Genomic DNA, 19,141 nt, shown 5'->3' on the forward strand with positions numbered 1-19,141 from the left:
GCGCATTTTGAGAAATCTTCTACAGATTTATACTTTTGCTATTGTTGTCGTGTTCATTGTCGTAGGTCATTAAGACACGTTGTTTTCTAGTGGCGCCATCTATAGCCAAGAATTCTGCTTTTGCCACACCCATACTTCAAACCTGTTTATATGGAGAACTTATTCATTTATCCACAGATCGTAATTTTGCCTGAACAAGAAAATGATCAATTTCCTATTCAGTACCTTCAGAGGTATAATATGTTATGGAAGTATAACTTTGTGACCCCTACAGATTTAACGCGCACCAGTCACCATTTACTACTCGGGGAGTCTTTGACTGTATTTGAACTCCGGTTCCCATGAACATGAGCTCAGCGCCCTACCAACTTGGCTATCCCGGTCTTTATACATGTGATAAAAAATATTTATAAAGCATTTTTAGGAAAAATTTCACTTTGTCCTTATCCTCTATACAATTAACTCATGGTACAACTAAAAACTTACATCCATATTTTCAGCAGCGGACTTTTTTGTTTCAATAGGTAGTCAACATAGAGGAAGACAACTATCTTACCCCAACATGTACCAAGTTGTTATGAATTTCCTGATGATATTCAAAGTTCATCAACATTAGTGTATACGTAAGTGAAAATAAGTACTATGTGAATGCGCATGAGATTGGTGTAAGCTTTTCCCACTTTTGATGTTTTCAACTAAATTGTATCCTTCGTTGCTATTAAATTAAATTTTATCTTCCATTGTCAGATCTTGAATCTGTTTTAATCAAAGTAATTTGCGTATTTGCAACCAGTCTACTTCTCAGCTATCGAATTAGTAGGCTGTGGGCGAATTGTGATGGCATGTCTTCGGATCATCCTCCGGGATATTTCCCAGACCGTCGCCAATAGCCCATTGTGCAGCTCTAGTGCGACGTAAATTAACAACAAGGCTGTGGGCGAATTAATTGGGTCATAGAGTCATTCTCACTTTAAGTGAATCACGCATCTGCGATCGTTATTGAGGGAGAATGAACAGACATAAATGGCTGTAATTACTGCATATGGTTCGCGCACCTCCGATCAACTTCGTGAATATATTTGAACCTGATTGGTGCAATATATTTTCCTGCTAAAAACCTTACCTACCATATCACCTTTTTCTCTCCTGGAAGTGCAACATTCATATATAGTGAGAATCCTGCCTAACGGTCCCCCCCCCCTCTGAGAAAAACTCACCAATCAAAGTTCGTTATTTCTGTTGAGCACAATTGGATGTGCGTGAATCGCATGCATTGTGAACGAACCCTATAAATTGATGTTAAAGCTTTTCTACGGGCGCAATTACGAAATTGCCCCACAGTTTATCACAAAAAAAATCTACTAATTTGTAGCAAAGAATCCTAATTTAAAATAAAAACAAGCATTTAGCACATTAAATGAGTTATGGAACATATTATATCACTTTTATTAGTCTAAAATAGTAATTTTGAATAGTTCTTTTCGTTAGTTTCGGTTTCATTTAATCAAAAAGCGCTAAAAAAGAAACTAATTTTTCTGCTTTAATTTTAATGAAATAACATTCAAGTAACAGATTTTAAGTTTCATTATAAACCTATATTTACAAAAATAAAAGAAGCCAGTGCTCTTTATAAAAAAAATTTTCGATTAAAAAGGGAAAATTAGATCATTTTCCTTAAAAGGTGAAGGAAGTGTTAGGTTGAAATTTGTTGAATGGCAACAAATATCATTCTTCTGTCGAACATGGTGATTTGATTGTTGAAAGGTCTCGAAAAATTCTTTTATTAATTAATAACATTATTTCTTTGAAAAGTTATGTTCATCTCTTGGAATTCCGGTTATAATATATTAAGCTCAAGTTCAACTATCTGTTGACAAAGGTATGTTTGGGTGCGATTTTTTGTATCTTTACCAAATGGTTGTTTTGACGGGTATTTAATATTTTGTCAACAAACGTTGACAGGCTGACAATGTTAATTCAAAACTTCATTTAAGTGACGACAATTTTCACTGTAATTTAAATAGCTTGGATTTTCTGAATTTATTGAAGCAAGAAATATTTGTTTTTTATTTCAGAAAAATTTTCATCAGATGTGCTACAGTAATTATAGTTTTTTCCCATGGCTACTTCAAGTAGTGGTCGACGCAGAGTCTCAGGCAAATTATATGCTGCTGAAGATCAGGCATTCAGTCAAATCGCAAAGGAGGTTAGTCTTTGGAAATACTTTATTATTGCTACTCTTTTATTATGCATTCATTCTTTCTAAATTACATAATCAAAATACACCAAGGTGTGCAAACATTTGGTGTATTAATATCATATCATTATAATGTATATCATTTGTATCATAATATCATGCGTCTGATTATCCATAAATTTCTTCCAATTAAAACATAAAAACGTACCAAGAGGTGCAACATTGGAAATGAATTATTATTTCCGATAATGCAAATACTTGATATATTCATCTTAAATGTGTGCTAGGATCTATCTTGATTGTAGACAATCATATTGGATTGTCACGTAAGTCTAATTTCTTATAATTTAACATCAGAATTCAGAATATAGTTAGGTGTTCAAACATTTAGTATATTTATCTTAAGTGCTTGTCTGGATCTATCCTGATATTAGGCAGTCACATTGCATTATATCACAAGTATAATTTTATATAATTCATGTATTAAAATATACCTCAATATGCCAACATTAGGTGTATTTATCTTAAAAGCTTGCTAGGATCAATCATAATTACAGACCATTACATTGTACTGTAATGTTTTCTATAAATCTATTCTTGTGGGAAACTTTACCTTTAACCTTTATTTTTGTTAAGTTATGAAATGCTCCATCATTAAAGAATAATTTGCACTTTTGTTTATTATAAACTTGTTGAAAAAGAAGCCGATAAACAAATACCTATTTGTTTCATAAGTAAAGTAGTAATTATCAACTAATTTATTCAGGATATGTGAAGATTGTTTGAATTTATTTAATGAAAAACTGACAAAATAGAAATCAAAGCCAGTTTTGTTCAATTATTAGCACATGTTATTTGGGACAACTTTGTAGTAATCTTTCTATGTAATAAGTCCTTTTATACATTTAGTCTTAATAGTTAATATTTCTATCTCTTTTATTTTAATTCTTTAACAATGAAAATATTTATATGTTTGAAAATTCCGTCACTGTTTGGCACCTTATTCATAGATATTCTATAATTAGTTTTGCATATTTGAATATTTTCAACTTCTATTTTCTTCCATAAATGCTTTGTAGCAGAAAATGAAAGAATAATAGTTTTCATTATGATTGTTTTACTCATTGTATATATTGGTGTTGCATTTAAGTTTGTATAAATTCTTGGGTAAAGCTTTTTATTATTGTGGTTTAGAACTTTGTCACATGGTATTTTTTGCCTATTTCAGTCTTAGTACTTTTTACTATAAGAATTATTGAGTCATATTGCCTCTCATGAAGTCTTGTTATAATTGCTAATTATGAAACAGATAGTGATATAGGCAGATAGTTAACAGTCATGTTCACATGTATAAATTGTCCTTATCCATGTAGAAAATTTATAAAATTGTAGTTTCTAGTGAGTGATCCGAATATATGTAAGAAAAGATTGTTTACATATGACTAATATTTAGTTAAACTGTTATATTTGTGTATTCCAGATGTTAGTCACCAACTATAGCCACAAAAAGTGTTATTTGGTGAAACCTTAGAAAATTGTGTATACCAGCTGTTGTAGTTCTCATAATCCTTAATGGGTAGTTCTGCGGTGATTTCTTATAATTCAAAAATAATAATATCAAGTTATATATACCTTCAGTAAAATTCACGATTATACATTGACTTCCACTATACACTGTTCTCGAAAATTACACCAAACATTTTTCTTAATAATTTGCATTAAGAACTCAATATCTCACTAATAAAATAGTTTATATTTATTCATGTATTTGGTCATTGCTCTACTTTCCCAGCCATATATTTTAATGGTATTGTATTTTGTAGACATTGATGTTGGTGTTGACTTATATATCTAGATTTCAATTAATTTTTTGGGGGGCTATGGCTATGGTGGCTCCTATTTGCCACAGAGAGTTTTATCTTTATTTCAACTATCAAATCATTGTTCTCAGTGGCTATAGTTCTTAAATATTTTAGCTGTGTTATATTTCAACAAAAGCTTTGATTGTTGTATGATTGCAATCACTTCAATGATACCTTAGTTCACATGACAATACTATTGCACTCTGGCAGGTGTGGCAAATTGTTTGACAATGTGTTGTAATTATTAAGAAATCAATTTATTCAAATGAAACCCAGCATCAGATCAATGAGTATCAGCTTGTCTGAAAAATAAAGACTCCTGGTGTGTGGTGCACTAAGTTAATCACCACATCGCTTTCACCTTGCCATGTTGTTGGTCTTGACTCTTGAAATTGTGGATTCTTTAAACTCTGTGATCCCCTTGGGAAACAAATGGTTGTAGCAAAACTGTTATTATTTTTTAAATAATTTGTTACTTATCCAATTAAAATTTTTTAGCAATTTCAGTTTTGAAAAAGAAATTATTAATTCTTTAAAAAATGGCACTAATCTAACAAGTGAGAGAGTTTTGCTGAAAACCTACTGAGCTGTAGATAAAATATTTTTCCTAGGCATTAAGGGTTTTAAATTTTTTTTTCTTTTTCAACAAGTTTCTAATTTTAAAATGTTTGAGCTTGGAAAAAGAAAGTTTCAAAATTCGTTTGAAAATTTCGAAATTCATATGAACTATTTTGTAATACCTCACATTCGCTTTGAAACTATAATTTTTTATTTCTTTTAATTTTTGACATGAAATTTGATATTTTTAGATGAACACAGTGTGTATATTACAAAATTCCTTGGCTATTCAAATTTTTATCCTAAAATCTTTTATTTGGAATAAAGTTCATATAGCATATAACTTTTTAAAACCCCACACCATTATATCCTGTTTTTTAATTTATCAATAATATACTACAACTAGGCCAGTTCCTAATTAGCTGAATATAAAACTGATTAGAGGAAAGCTGGACAATATACACTGTTTTAAAAGTGGTGGTTCAGCTAAAAATTAATCTATATTGGTTAGAGATGAGTTTGAGCTTTACTTGTAATAGCTGGAGATATGCGTAAAGTAAAGGCCAAATTTTGTAGTGTCACAATGTTTATTGTAATATTTTTTTAGTCTGATGTTTAAAAGAATAAAAGTTCTATATAAGCTTTTAACTTTATTATAATTGTCTTAAGTTGTCCACATTGATGATTTTACATAGTAATTTTCTATTTCTATTAATTGAGATTGATATTGCATGCTGAAAGTATCAGAGTTTTGTAAGTCATACTTAGTTTTATCAGATACTAAGTAAATTAGTACTTACCCATCTTAAAGTTTGGTCCAATATTGGTATCTTATCCCATACGAGTTGAGCTTTCATCCACCAACCACCATGTTGAAATAAAACCCTTAATCACATATGACCAAAGTGCAGTGGATAAAATTAATAGTTTTAAAATTATTGGGAAATTGTACATAAGTTAGTTTAAGTCAAAAATTACACTTTTTACACATAAACCTTTAAAACTTCTCAACCATATTTCTATTGATTGACTTGTTTTTTACCCCACATGACTCCTAGAAAGAAAACCATTAAAATGTTACCTTTCTTGTGTGTAAATAACAATGTTCTACCCCTCTCAGATCCTCTCTCCCTCAGTAAACTTCAGATATCCGTTTAGGCTTAAACCGTAACTTTTAAAACAAATCCCAGTTTTCCCTTTGTAAGCCAGTTCCTGTACCATAAAAAATAACTAATATGGAAATAATTTGGGGAGACCTTAAATTCTTTTTTTTTTTTTTTTTTTTTTTTTTTAAATTCTTATTTTTGCACTCAATATCGAAATATGAGCTGCAGTGACTCAGATTTGAATCCCAGTGATGCCCGGTTTATATGAATTCTACACACAGCTCGCACTAACTACAGTGCTGATGTAAAATATGCTTAATGGTAGATGGATTGTGTTTTAAAGTCCCCTTGCCATCGTGCTAACTGTGGGGGGTTGTGGTTTTCCTATTTCATACAATACAAATGTGGGTTACTTCTATTAACCATTTCTACGCGAAGGCTAGTTTCTCCCAATGCTTGGTTCAGGGCTTTCCTTGTCTTCTAGGTCTGGTTCAAACTTAGAAGGCTACGGATTTGAACTTTGGTTACCGTAGACTCAGAATTGTGTCAGCTGTTCAATGCTGGTTATAAAATAAAATAAAAAGAAATATAAAAATCTTAAATTTTCCCATCCCTCAGGAGAACCATGGTCCCCATCTTAATTTATTCAGCAGAAGAGGGTTCAAAAGAGTCAGAAATAAATAACTTTACTGTTCTATCTAGACATCTTGGGCATTGATTATAACGTTTTATTTGTTTATTTTTTACACTTAATCGAATGATACCAAAATCAAATTGATAGGAAAAATAGTTCAGAAGTTATAATCGATTTTAAATGTAGTAAAGTATTAAAAAAAAAATTACAATTTCAGACTATATATTTTTATGCCTCCGAAGTACCTATTTAGACAAATGAGATATTTATAAAGGAAGGAAAACAAAGCAGAAAGAAATCATAGCTCAAAAATTATTAAAGGTTTTATGTCTAAAAAGAAAATGGTTTTATACTTATGACTATCTTCGGATAGTGCTATATCCTTCTGACAGTGCTATATGCACAAAGCATTCAATCCTATGTATCTTATCACACTGAAAATATGAACAAAATCACTATAGTTTAGAAGCTATTAGAGTTGTAATAGTTTTACGTATAAAGAGTACAAATTTTTGTTTTTATGTAAAAACTATAATTTTCTTTATACTTTGGTCATTGCTATCTAGACAAATCAGGCATTGTTTCTTATTTGTTCAAATAAAATCAATAATACCATTTGTAAGTCATTTGAATTAATAGTTTCAAAATTATAACTGTTTTATTTATTTATTTATTTTTCGTAAAAAATTACAAGTAAAAAATTTATTTTAAAGCTAGAAATTCTCAAAACTTCTGAAATATTAGTCATATCGACTTGGTTTTGATTTAATTTGATTCGCTGTAAAAATAATAATAATACTTTGGAAGCAATATCAGAGGTGTAGTTAGGTACAAGTACATGACTTTGAAATATTACTCCTTTCCATTTTACTCCATTCTATTCATTGTAAGAAATGGCATTGGTAATCATGTTGTTCATCAACTTTATTTAAAAATTGGGAAGGCAAAGTACATTTAATTTATGCATTATAACTTTGAATTATGAGAATAGCTAAAAAAAAAAAAAAACTTTCCTTTCACGTGAATATATATTTTTTATCACAAATTGGTGGATTCTGAAGGATCAAAATTTTAGATTGAGACTTATGACATTTTAAATTTAAATTCTTTTTCCTGAGTCTTTCTGGTATGATGTGCTTTTATAATTAAACGATGGGAAGAAAAGTAACTGGTTGCTTATTTAATTTAAGTCGCCACTTTTTTTTTTATAAACTCGCCATGTGTCGAGTGGTTGTTTTCCGGTCTATTTGAAAGTAACGAAAAAATTTGTTTTCTCGAATATTTTGAATTTTTAAAAAAACATACTTTTGATTATATTGTTTATAGAAAATTGTGTAACGTTGATTTCGAAAAATTGTGCGTTGAGCTTGGAGAGAATCAGTCATTTCGATATTCAAACACAAATATCTATTATGGAAGAATATTTACCACTACTTTTTATTTTGAAACTATTTTTGTTAAATGTTAAAATCCCCCCCCCCCTCTGTCTCTTTTCTCTTGTTCATTCATTTTAGAACTGGCAGCCTTTGGTGACCAAGCCGAATGCATAGCACGACCTCAAATTTTAACTTTTCACTAGTTTTAAGCAATTAATTAACCAAATTTTTTCTCTGTCCAGCTGTTCTGCGAGGATGTACTTTATTTCACTTTTAACTATTTTCAAAAAGATACCCGCTATATTGTTCGTTTTGTCTTGAATTTTAGTATTAACTTAAAATCCGTACCGCAGCTATTAAATCACATAAACCACCATAAGTATGGGTTCCGGACATTCCAGCATAGTTGGCAGCTGAAGTATCGTAACTTGAATATCTCTTAAAATATTTATATGCCATTGCTCGAAAAAAGCAAGCTCCATTACCAATAATTGGTATGACGGTATTAGCTCCGTTGCTCCAGGGACTAATATAGGGGGCAACGTATCTACCTTTATGGTTGCTACGTTCGTTATGTTTAAAATTTCTTTGTAACTAAGTTTTTATATCTATAAAAATAAGAAATTATTATAAATCAATACTTAACCCTTTGTATCACCGCGTTACATGTCTGTAACATACATGAAAATTCAATCGTATAATGAGGTGGATTTACCTATAAAATCGTCAGGTAAAGAAAATATTGCAAACTCGGGGGAACCAAGTCTTGGTGCAGCTGCCAATATTATAATGCGTTTAGCGAGAATTGTTCCACAACATAATTGCAGGATATACAATTTTTTTACAACAATCCCCTTGATTGTATATTTGTCTAAGGAGGGATTGAAAAATGTGGTGTGAGACCTTGTTACCATGAAAACAACAATTTCAAAATTTTTCGCATGAAGTTTTAAATATATTGGAATTTTTGTGCTATTTTTCACGATATTGGAGATGTTCAACAAATGCTTTTTATCAATAAATTTTTAATTTTAAGGTCTTCATTTTTTCATTATTTTTTACACGCTTAATATGATGTATTCTAACATCCGCGTAAATATTTCTTAAATCAGAGTTGTTGAGCAACAAAGGGTTAACGTATTACTAACCATTTACAAAAGTTCAATTATAAGACAATCCACCAAAATGGATATTAACTATAGGTCAATAAATAGAAAAATACTCGAATTTATGGTGCCACGTAAGAGAAATATATTGATGATCCATTTGCTAAGTAAATTACTTTCATTTCCCCTCCCCTATTCGATTAAAAAAGAAATTTTTTTTTTTTGAGATATGGATTTAGTTTTCCTCTTCTTTTAAAGTCTTCTAGTTTTGCTAGCGATTAAAACCTTTTTTTTAAAACTCTTATTAATGCATAATTTAAACCAACTTCCTTTTTTATATTATTTATTTTAAGATTTTAATAAATTATTGCAAACATGTACCATTATAAAAAAAATATTAAAAGAATATTACAGCTTAAATGGTTCCTAAATGCCTTTTTGTATTTTCTTTTTTAAATCTTGTAAAGGATGTTGTTTCCAGCAGGGAGCTCTAAGAACTGGTTTCTCTTGGAAGTGTAGGAGGGTACTATTTTATGCTATTTTTACAGTTGATTAGAACGGAAGGCACATCAATAGGTGCGCCCTGATCTTTCCTTTTTTATTATTTCACCAGACGCTTCATTTCCTTTCGCTTGTGATTTACCTTTCGCTGCCAGACAAAACATTGACTTGAAATAAAGACATCCTTTCCTTTCAGTCTCTTCTTATAGGAAGTTAAGATTTCAATGCGCATATTATCATTAAATGTCTGTGCATCTACTTGTAACTAATGCATCTCTATTATTTCTTTGTCGGTTAAGCAAACGGTGTGCATTCAGCTCAGATTAAATTGGGAAAAAAAAATTAAAAAATAAAATTTTGCAATTCTACAATTACTTTACTTTTTTTTCCTGATTACTTTTTTTGAAAAAAAAATTTTTGTTACTACTTTTTGGGAAAATCGGTTATTTATTTTACATTGAAAAAAAATTAAATACTATATTACAATTTAAGACTTTTGTATCATTGGAAAGAAAGAGCGTATTTCGGGGATGAAAAACGCATCGCAACTACAAGGTGCAAAAATAAAGTTATTTTAGGTTAAACAGTAAAGAAATTTTGTGTGTATTTTAAAAATATCTTTTAACTTGTGAAGTTTTAGAGGGAGTGAGAGAATGATCCAAGTTCCAATTCTATTGTTCTTTTATGCTCCCTACATTTATTCTTGCATCAAACTTCGTTTCTAGAACTGTTTTAGATTGTTGCATTTAGTATGCATTTAACATACTTTTTTTCTCACTTAAGCGGTATAACCGCGTCCAGTTTACGTGATTGTCATGTGGTTTTCTGTTCATAAATTCTATCGTTGTAATCATTATTTAAGACCAACACTGCAATTTGGACTCTTATTAAATCTTATCGAAACTTTACTGTTTATTTTAAGATGTATGTTTTTTTTTATTGTTTTAATGAAAGATCTGTCTAGAATTCTTTTTCCCTTCAAAGACGATATCCAAATTTTATTTTTGCGCTATCATTGATTATTTTGTAACCACTGACAAAAATTTTAGTTTGAAATGGTTGTGTTTAATACTTTATTTATTAATTCATTTTAGTAACTTATTGCTAAATTTCAATTGTGTTGATAAGGTTAATTGACGCTAAGTTTCCTCCATCATTTGTAAGTTTTTTTATTTCATAATGCTTATTAAATAAATTGTGGTATTCTTATTTATTTAGCTTTTGTTTTTCATCCTTAATGTTTTCGATGGTGTGCATTCTGATTTATCTTCTATATTTTTATCATGCTTGAATGCTTAGAAAAATTTGGCAGCTTGCCCGCTACCAACAAGTGACGTTTTTAAATTTTTGCTGAATGGAATTCTATTTAAATCCCTACTTGTGTCCGCAGTCTGAAACCTAAGCAAACAATGATTTTGAGGCATCTGCCGTCGTTAATGGCGTTTTACGCTTCTTTGTTTTGACTGCTTTGGACGAATGATTTGATTTACCTTTTTCTTTTTTCAGCATTTCAGTTATTAAAAAATAAAATGTTTTTCTACAATTGGGAAATTGTGCTCGAGTTAAAAATTGTAAGTTTGAAATTTTTTTCTCCACACTTCGGCTTTTTTGTTTGTCGCGGTAATAGATAACCTGGCTTAATTGGCTGTTTTTATAACACCGATTTCGCATAATTAATTTTAAAAAAATTAACTCTTAATAACTTTGAATATTTTATTGCACTATGTGTATGCATAAAAAAGTATAAGCTATATTTTTGTCCTATATCATACATGTGGAAATATGATTAGTTAATTGGAGTAATTTTCAAATTGTAACAAATGTTCTCAGGCACAATGTTCTGTTTCTCTGTTTCATGATTTGATTTTTTTTTCTTATTTTTCCTTTGTCGTGTTATAGTTTAATTGACTTGTTTAATTTTACCAGTGCAAATGTTTTCTTACATTTAATACATTACTTTTTCTTTGATGTAATATTTAGGTATTAAAAAGAACTTTATTTTTTTCTTAATATATTTTTTATTGCAGCTGCTTTTTTTTTGTGTGTATAAAGGTGTTTTGCTGCACAGAAATATATTTAAATGTTGCGCACGTAAAATATTTCGTTTTTTTAAATAATCGCGAATGTTTATGATTAATTATGAAATACCATTGGATTACATAGAGAAATAATTAAAAGTAGTTTCGTCGTCCTACCTTTTTAAATATTTAATGCCCTTTCTTCTAATATAAAGTTTTTAGCCTTTTGCATAATTTGACTATTTAAAAAAGAAAGAAAGATTAAAAAAAAAATAAATGTAACTCTTATGCATAAAACATGAAAGATCTACGCGGAAGGATTGAAAAACTTTTCCCAAAACAACGATTTTCATTGTGGCATTACATTTTCATTCCATTTTTTTTTAAACAATTAATAGTACGCACATTATTCGTTGCATCTACGATTTCTTTATTATGTTTGGAGGCGGTACCTTTTTTGGAAAAAAAATTTTCTGTATCGAGCTTCTGATACAATTTAAATATGTAAAATATATTCGTAGGGGGTGGAAAAAAACAGATTTAAAAAAAAAGGGAAAATATTTAATTATAATAAAAAGTTACACTTATAGCCTAAATTTAAAATTCTACTCCTACCATTTGTGAATATTTTTCATGGATCTTTTACTATATAACCGTTTTATTCTGAATAATCGATTTGGTATCCGGTAAAGTTAGAAATTATTTGAAATTCGAAAAAAATAATAATAATAATAATAATTCTGAATTATCATCTCATTATGATGACCAAAAAATTTAAAAATATTTTAATTCTACTTTTATTAACAAATGTTCTGAATATCTATGCTTTTGAAGCTTTCGAAATTTTTATTTTATAGGCAGCTGAAATTGCAAACTTTTAGTTCAATAATTGGCAATTCATTATTAAAATATTGTGAAATTTAACACTTCTTTCTATTTTCAATAATCTCTCTGCTGTTGCAACTATTTATAAATATAAACGTAAAGCATTTACTACTTTTTTTTTCCATTACAAAATTTTAATTCTCATGCATCCCCTCATACATAATCAAACTCGGTAGTTTCACACAGCTTTTAAACTACTTTTTATTTTAATAAATATTTGTAAATATTATGTAATGTTTACTGATGATATTTGTTTTATCGTATTAAAAAGTAATTAAAGAAATTTTTGCGCTCTTGTGTCAATTAATTTACAACTCAAGTGTTTATTCTTTCTAGCTTTGTAGATAGATATTTTTATAAAAATTTTTTTAATTAATATAAAAAACTATACTTTATAATAATTCTTCTTGCAGCCAATCGAATAATACATTTACAATTTAAAAAATATGATCATTTTTTAACTGTTTAGATCTATAATGCTATCCGATTTTCATTTATATAGTCCTTGCCCCCATCCCCCTCCCAACTTTAAGACAAAATCGACGCCTATGAATTTGCGTTAGGAAAGAATTTAGTCTTTTTTTTTCTTTCGTTTTTTTTTTATGTATATTATGTATGTACTTTTCACATGCATGCCACAAAATACGTGATACGATGATACAAATGATCAGCTGTAGACCTGAAAATAACCACTCACCACGTGGCGTGGCAGGGGAAAAAGTAACGACTTATTATTTTTTTTAAATAAATAAATAAAAATAAATGGTCACTTATTCCCCTCGTTATTTTATGTATTTTTATTTTACCGCATGGACTTTTCTCATCTGGTGAAGTCAAATCAGTATGTTTAACAAAATTTTGTCACATATTTATGCTATTTTTATTATTAGATAGCCCTTTATAACTGTAGATTATTTCTTATACGCTTTTTTTTTTTCTTTCAAATATATAACTTAATCCAAGCAAAAAATAGCTATTAAATAAATAAGACCTATCGGTATTGGTCACCGACTCATTAGGTTTGAGGAAAAAGTGGCTACTAAGTTATTTGAGCTACCGGCCACTTGCTACTAACTGAAAATTTAAATTTTCAGTTTTAATCTACTGTTAAGCGTCGCCATTCTTGCAATATTACAGGACTGAATTTCACATGTAAATAATTGTAGAAAGAAAACTAGAGCCGTGTCCCCTTACTATTATAAACTAACAAAATGCAGTAACATCGGAAGAAAAAAAGATCTGGACGTGAAAAAGTTTTAAAGCTGCTTTGTACGCTTTTAACTTTATGGAGGAGATAAATTTAATCTAACAGCGGTTTAGGAAGATGCTAAGTAGAAAAGATAGGGCATAAGGCCAATTTGGGTGGAAGGAAAAAAAGAAAACTTAATTGATGCTAAACGGAATTTTGTAATATTAGATTCGGACTTCGGTATGTTGCGCAAGGTGTTTATTTTTTTAAAATGCTATCACCCAGTTTTTAGTGTCATTTTATTGCTATCATTTAAAGTCCTCAATTCTAAATATAGTTTTATTATTTTAGTTACAAGTGGAATTTCCTCAGCTATGTTCTCATAGCATGTTAAAAAATAGATAAATTAAACCAGTGTGTGATTGGACTTCAAAAACATAATAAATTAAAATAATTTTCTCTCTCTTCCTCTATTTCTCCCCTCCTTATTAGAGATTCTGAAAAAAAAATATCGAAAGAAAGGACGCTTGAATAAAATTTATAAATGTTAACGCAATTGTGCGATAGTTGTTTCGGTATTTTCGCTAACTGTTCTTTTTTAAGAATATGGTGTAAATAGTCACAAATAATGAATGCATGCCATGGATTAACTATAAAAAAAAATTGTTTCTTTTTAATGATTTCCTAATTTCTGTGATTATGGCATTTACGGCAAAGTTTGAACTTGTTCTGTCGCTGCCGTCCAGTCGTAACTTCCTAAAAAAGTTATCTTATTTTATAACCGTCGTTGAACAGCCGACCCAATTTTAAGTATTCAGTTATCAATGTTCAACTTCGTAACCTTGTAATTTTGAACCCAATCCATGAGACAAGGGAACTCCTGGATCAAGTATTGGGAGAAATTGGCCTCAGTGGAGGATTTTTTGATGAGCTAACCCGCACTTGCGTTACATGGAGGGGATAACCACGAAAACTTCCCACTGTTAGCATGTTGGCAAGAGGACTAAAAAAAGTATTGACAACGTTTTAATTGTCCCCACAGTTAACTGTTATTTTACTTGATGTTTTAATTGGATGGAACTTGACCTGAAAAAAGAACCACCCGCCACGCGGCGGGTCGACAAAGAAATATGAGACTTAAATAAGGAACCAGTCACTTTTTCATATTTTTTCCCTTTAATTTTATTACGCATCGAATTTTTTTGCTCGTTGCGAAGTCAACTCAGTATGTTTAACTAAATTTTGCCCCATATTTATTTTATTTTTATTTTTGAATTAAATTTTTGATGGCCGTAAATAATTTCTAATATGATTTTTTTTTAATATATTCATAATTTAATATAAGCAAAATAAAAAAAAAGGGGAAAAAAACTTGCTAATAAATGAATAGGACCAACCGGTATTGGCCACAGACTCATTAAGGTGAAGGAAAAAATGGATACCAAGTTATTAGTCTATCGCCACTGGCTACTATATGAAAATTTATATTTTCAGTTCTAGGCGAAACGCACCCCCACAATTTTTTTTATTATATTATTATTATCTTAGAGGCATTAACATTGAGGGGGAGAATTAAAATAATTTTTAAAGGAAGTGCTTGTGTCGAAAAAAATCACCTTTTCTCTTTCCCTGATAAATTCTTAATTCAGTTATTTTCTTAAAAAAGAAATCAAATACGAAAATAAATGGGTAACTGTAATAAACTGTGACTTCCAATGTATTTATTAATATTTTGATGTAATCATGTTAATTATATACATAAATGCTATTGGTTAAAAGTAATTAATCTCTCCTAAAAAACGGAATTTTTTAGCACGAATTAAAATATTTAGTTGTAGGAACTTCAACGCAACCTTTCTTAAACAAAATAAAAATGTAAAAATATTTATGAAAAAGGTAATATTTATTTTATTTACATTACGTTAAAAAAAAGGGAAAAAAATTAAATTTATTTTTTTGGAAAAGTGCGTTAGTTATTAAATAATTATTTTTCTATTCATTCTCGTTTTTTTTTTTTTTAATTATTATAATATGAAGATATTGATCCACAGATGTTATTTATTAACTAAGTAACGCCTGTAATATGAGAGTTGTAATTCAGATAAAACATAAGAAGTATAGGTCGCGTATCTGTTAAATTTTTTTTTGTATTAATTACGAGTTCGGTAGTTTTTTTCTTTGTAGTAATTACAATTTCTCATCATTCCGATAGGGACGTGTAACATGATTTTCTTCAAAATGTTAAACTTAATTATGTTAAATAACTTTGTATTTCTGAATAATTTTTTTAATTGATTTTAATGACTGTTTTATATTTAATATTTGATTCCTTGATTGCTTGAAGTTACTTTAACCGTGTAAATAAATTTTGTGATTTGTACAGAAATTGTTTCGTATTATTATACGCTATAAGAAAGTTATTACTGCAAATTATGAACAATGTAAATTAGGTATTCAAAATCTTCAAATGATATTTTTTTTTTTATAATTTATTACGAATTTAAAAATTCTTTGTACAGATGTAATCGTAACCACCTGGGATACAATCATGTTTTACTGATGTATTATGGCATTCATTTCATTTTGAGAAATAAATATTTAATCCCGCATTTCGTATTTTCCTCTTGTATGTCGTATGTGAGGTTAACACACGTGAACATAAAAATCAAGACAATTTTTTTTCTTCTTTTCTTTGATTTGCAGCATTTTTTTAATGATTATTAGTAAAGTACAATCGAGTCTTTAAAATCGATTGATTTTTATAAAAATCATTTTCTTACTAACGATCGATTTTAAAAATTGATCTGCTGTACAACGTTAGTAGAATCCTTCTACTTTGAAATCAATCAATCATTCTTTAAAATCGATACGCTTAAGTGACGATTAGTCTGAAGCAGCCCGCTTTTTAAATTTGTTCAGCTGTGAGCGATATAAGTAATTTAAATTGCACAAAAGTATTTAAATTGACTTTTTTTATTTTATTTGTAATTAAAATATATTAAATATTTCGATTGATGAAACTTTTTAATGCAATCGTTAAATTTGTTAAAGTGAAAATATTATGGCGCGATTAAATGCACAGTGTTTCCGTAAAGTACAAAAATGTATATCTTGAATGTCTGTTAAAATTCACTGTAAGATTGTATATGTTTTTCATAAATGAATTCATTTATAGTTTAATAATTATAATACTTTCTGCTATTTTATTAATGGCGCATTTTATAGAAACTTTCGCATTTTAACATTACTTCATGATTCTTCGCACTGATCTCATTGCGTTATGATATCTTTTTGCATTTTTTGCAATCGTCATTGTTTACATTGTTAACGTATGTATAAAAATGCGAAGGAAGTCATAAAGCTTTTAAATTAATCGATTTTAGAGAGATAAGATAGTTTTAAAAAAGTACAAAACACATTTCGCTTATTACTATTAGATATTAACTCTAAATCTTTTAAAAAAGTTTATTGTTTTTGCATAAGTTGCCTTTTAAACTCACTTAATTATCTAAGTCGATCGTTTTTATTTAATAAATCTTAAAATGATTCTTAAGATATTTTTAAAGGGGATTCTCCTATGCATAGGATTCTCCTATGGATTTATAATTACTATACTATTTGAAAAACTTTTAATGTATTTGATTCCTTTGGGTCTGTTATTACATTTTTAATTTCTGTTCTGCCATATTTCAAAAAAATAAATAAATAAAAGGGTATTATTATTTGACAATTAAAACATTGATAGTAAGCATAAGAATACTTAATTTTAAAACATTAATGTTTAAACTTTTAATTTTATGACTTACTTTTGAGATTGTGTTTAGATAGCTATGAAGGTATTCTGTTTTGTGTTACAACTATAGTTTGATTTTGAAAAACAAAATATAAACTTTGTAAAGTAAAACTAATTAGCTTAAAAAAGTATGCGTTTTTCATTTTTTTAAAAAATTTTTAATTGGAAATTAACTTAGCATTTTTATTTTAACTTTTTTAATCTTAGTAAGAATTGAATAATTTAGAATATTTTCACAAATGTTATTAAATTGTTAATTTTAACATTAATATTTGAATTTTGTAATTTTACTTCTTTTTTGTTGTTTTTGTTAAAAAAAATTTAAGTAAAAAACAAAAATTAGGTTACTTTTAAAAACGAAAGCTTTTACGTTAATTTAATTTTAAAAAATTTGCTGCTGTTGTTGTTAATTTACGTCGCTCTAGAGCTGCACAATGGGCTATTGGCGACGGTCTGGGAAACATCCCGGAGGATCATCCGAAGACATGCCATCCCAATTTTGATCCTCTGCGGAGGGGATGGCACCCCCGCTTCGGTAGCCCGACGACCTGCGCGCGAAGTCGAGCACTTTACAGTAGCACAGTTTAACGAGGACTAATACCGCACACCCTCGGTCCCTACGCAGTCTGATCCAAGTGGTCACCCACCCGCACACTGACCGTAGCCAGTGATGCTTGACTTCGGTGATCTGCTGGGAACCTTGTCTTAACGATCAGTCCACTGTGGGGGGGAAATTTGCAATTCCAGTTTTAATTACTTGTGAACATTTCATAATTTTTGATACTCTTTATAAATGCATGAGATCAAAAATAAAACCTCTACTCAAGTAGAAAGTTAACTAACATTTTACTGGATGATGATTCTCATCGATCAAATGCACAAGATATACAAAAAGATGTAATTATGTATCTTTTAAAAAATGCAACTGAGGCCAATTTCTAAACCATAACCAATTTAGATGAAATATACAAATTATATTTTAAAATGTCCATCAAACAATATCTATTATGTTTTTAAATCACTTTAGAGCAAATGGGGTGGTTAAGAAAAAAATAATCTTAAAATTGGAAAAAAAATAATGGTGTTTTTTCAGTTTCATTACTATCCCTTTTTGTAATTATTGTCTGCATAGGAGACATGCGAAAACGCATTTTAAAATAACAAGAATTTTGTTTTTAAATTATGTGTTTGGTTATAAAATGTGGTCATGCTTGAGGTAATATAAAAATGTAACTGGTACAAAGATGTGTTTGTATTGAAAAAGTAAAAAAAAATTGTTGAAAATCATAATATTTTGTCAAAATTCTAGTTGTAATCTATTTTTTTAAAAATATTTATTAAATTCGCATTTTAATAAAATTTAAAATGTTTGCCTCAATTTACTTATTAATAATTGATTCAGAAAACGAAAGTGAATATTTTCTTCCTAAGCTTTTAAAGTATTTAAGTTAAGGGTACAGCAATTACGTTTTTTCATGCACTAACAATTCAAAGCTGTCAATAAATTTTTATTTTTAATGTTTTTTCATTGCAGATCGTTGATTTGTATACTTAAATATATGGTCTTTATGTAAAATTTCTCAACATTGAGGAAATTGTGAGGTTCAAAAAAAAAAAAAAAAAAAAAATAGAAATTGAAAAAATTGAAAAAATTTCATATTGTCTTAAGCAAATGTTAACGTTATTAGAAAATCTCCCATACTTATTCCAATTCTGTCTTTATATTATTATTGTTTTTTCTTGAAAAAATTTTTTAGACTTATAAACTAAACTAGTTATGCAAAAGATGTTTTTATTCTCATAAGATATCTTCAATTGTAGTTCATTTGAAAAGTTAACTTCTTTATTTTCTTGCTCGTAAACTATTTTTTAGGCTGCAGTCCGAGGTGCTGTAAAACTCTTCTTCTCTATTACCA

The 19,141-nt window shown here is 28.9% G+C and overlaps 1 protein-coding gene across 2 annotated transcripts in view; it reads left to right on the top strand.

Annotated features, from left to right (window-relative positions):
- Nucleotides 1-1,676: 1,676 nt before the first annotated feature.
- Nucleotides 1,677-19,141, top strand: part of LOC107453770 (leucine-rich repeat flightless-interacting protein 2) — a 39,367-nt gene continuing 21,902 nt past the window's right edge. Inside the window, exons 1-2 of one of the 2 annotated variants that reach the window (XM_087159318.1) lie at nt 1,677-1,879; nt 2,076-2,206. In XM_087159318.1, the coding sequence (XP_087015444.1) occupies nt 2,120-2,206 (87 nt within the window). In that variant the 5' untranslated portion in view covers nt 1,677-1,879; nt 2,076-2,119. Of the gene's footprint in view, nt 1,880-2,075; nt 2,207-10,725; nt 10,912-19,141 lie in introns of those variants that run through there. The other variant, XM_087159319.1, reaches the window with a different exon arrangement.

Source organism: Parasteatoda tepidariorum, chromosome 3 (assembly GCF_982258835.1).
Source record: "Parasteatoda tepidariorum strain Cologne lab strain chromosome 3, Ptep-v5.0, whole genome shotgun sequence".
In the NCBI taxonomy this organism is placed as follows: Eukaryota; Metazoa; Arthropoda; class Arachnida; order Araneae; family Theridiidae; genus Parasteatoda; species Parasteatoda tepidariorum.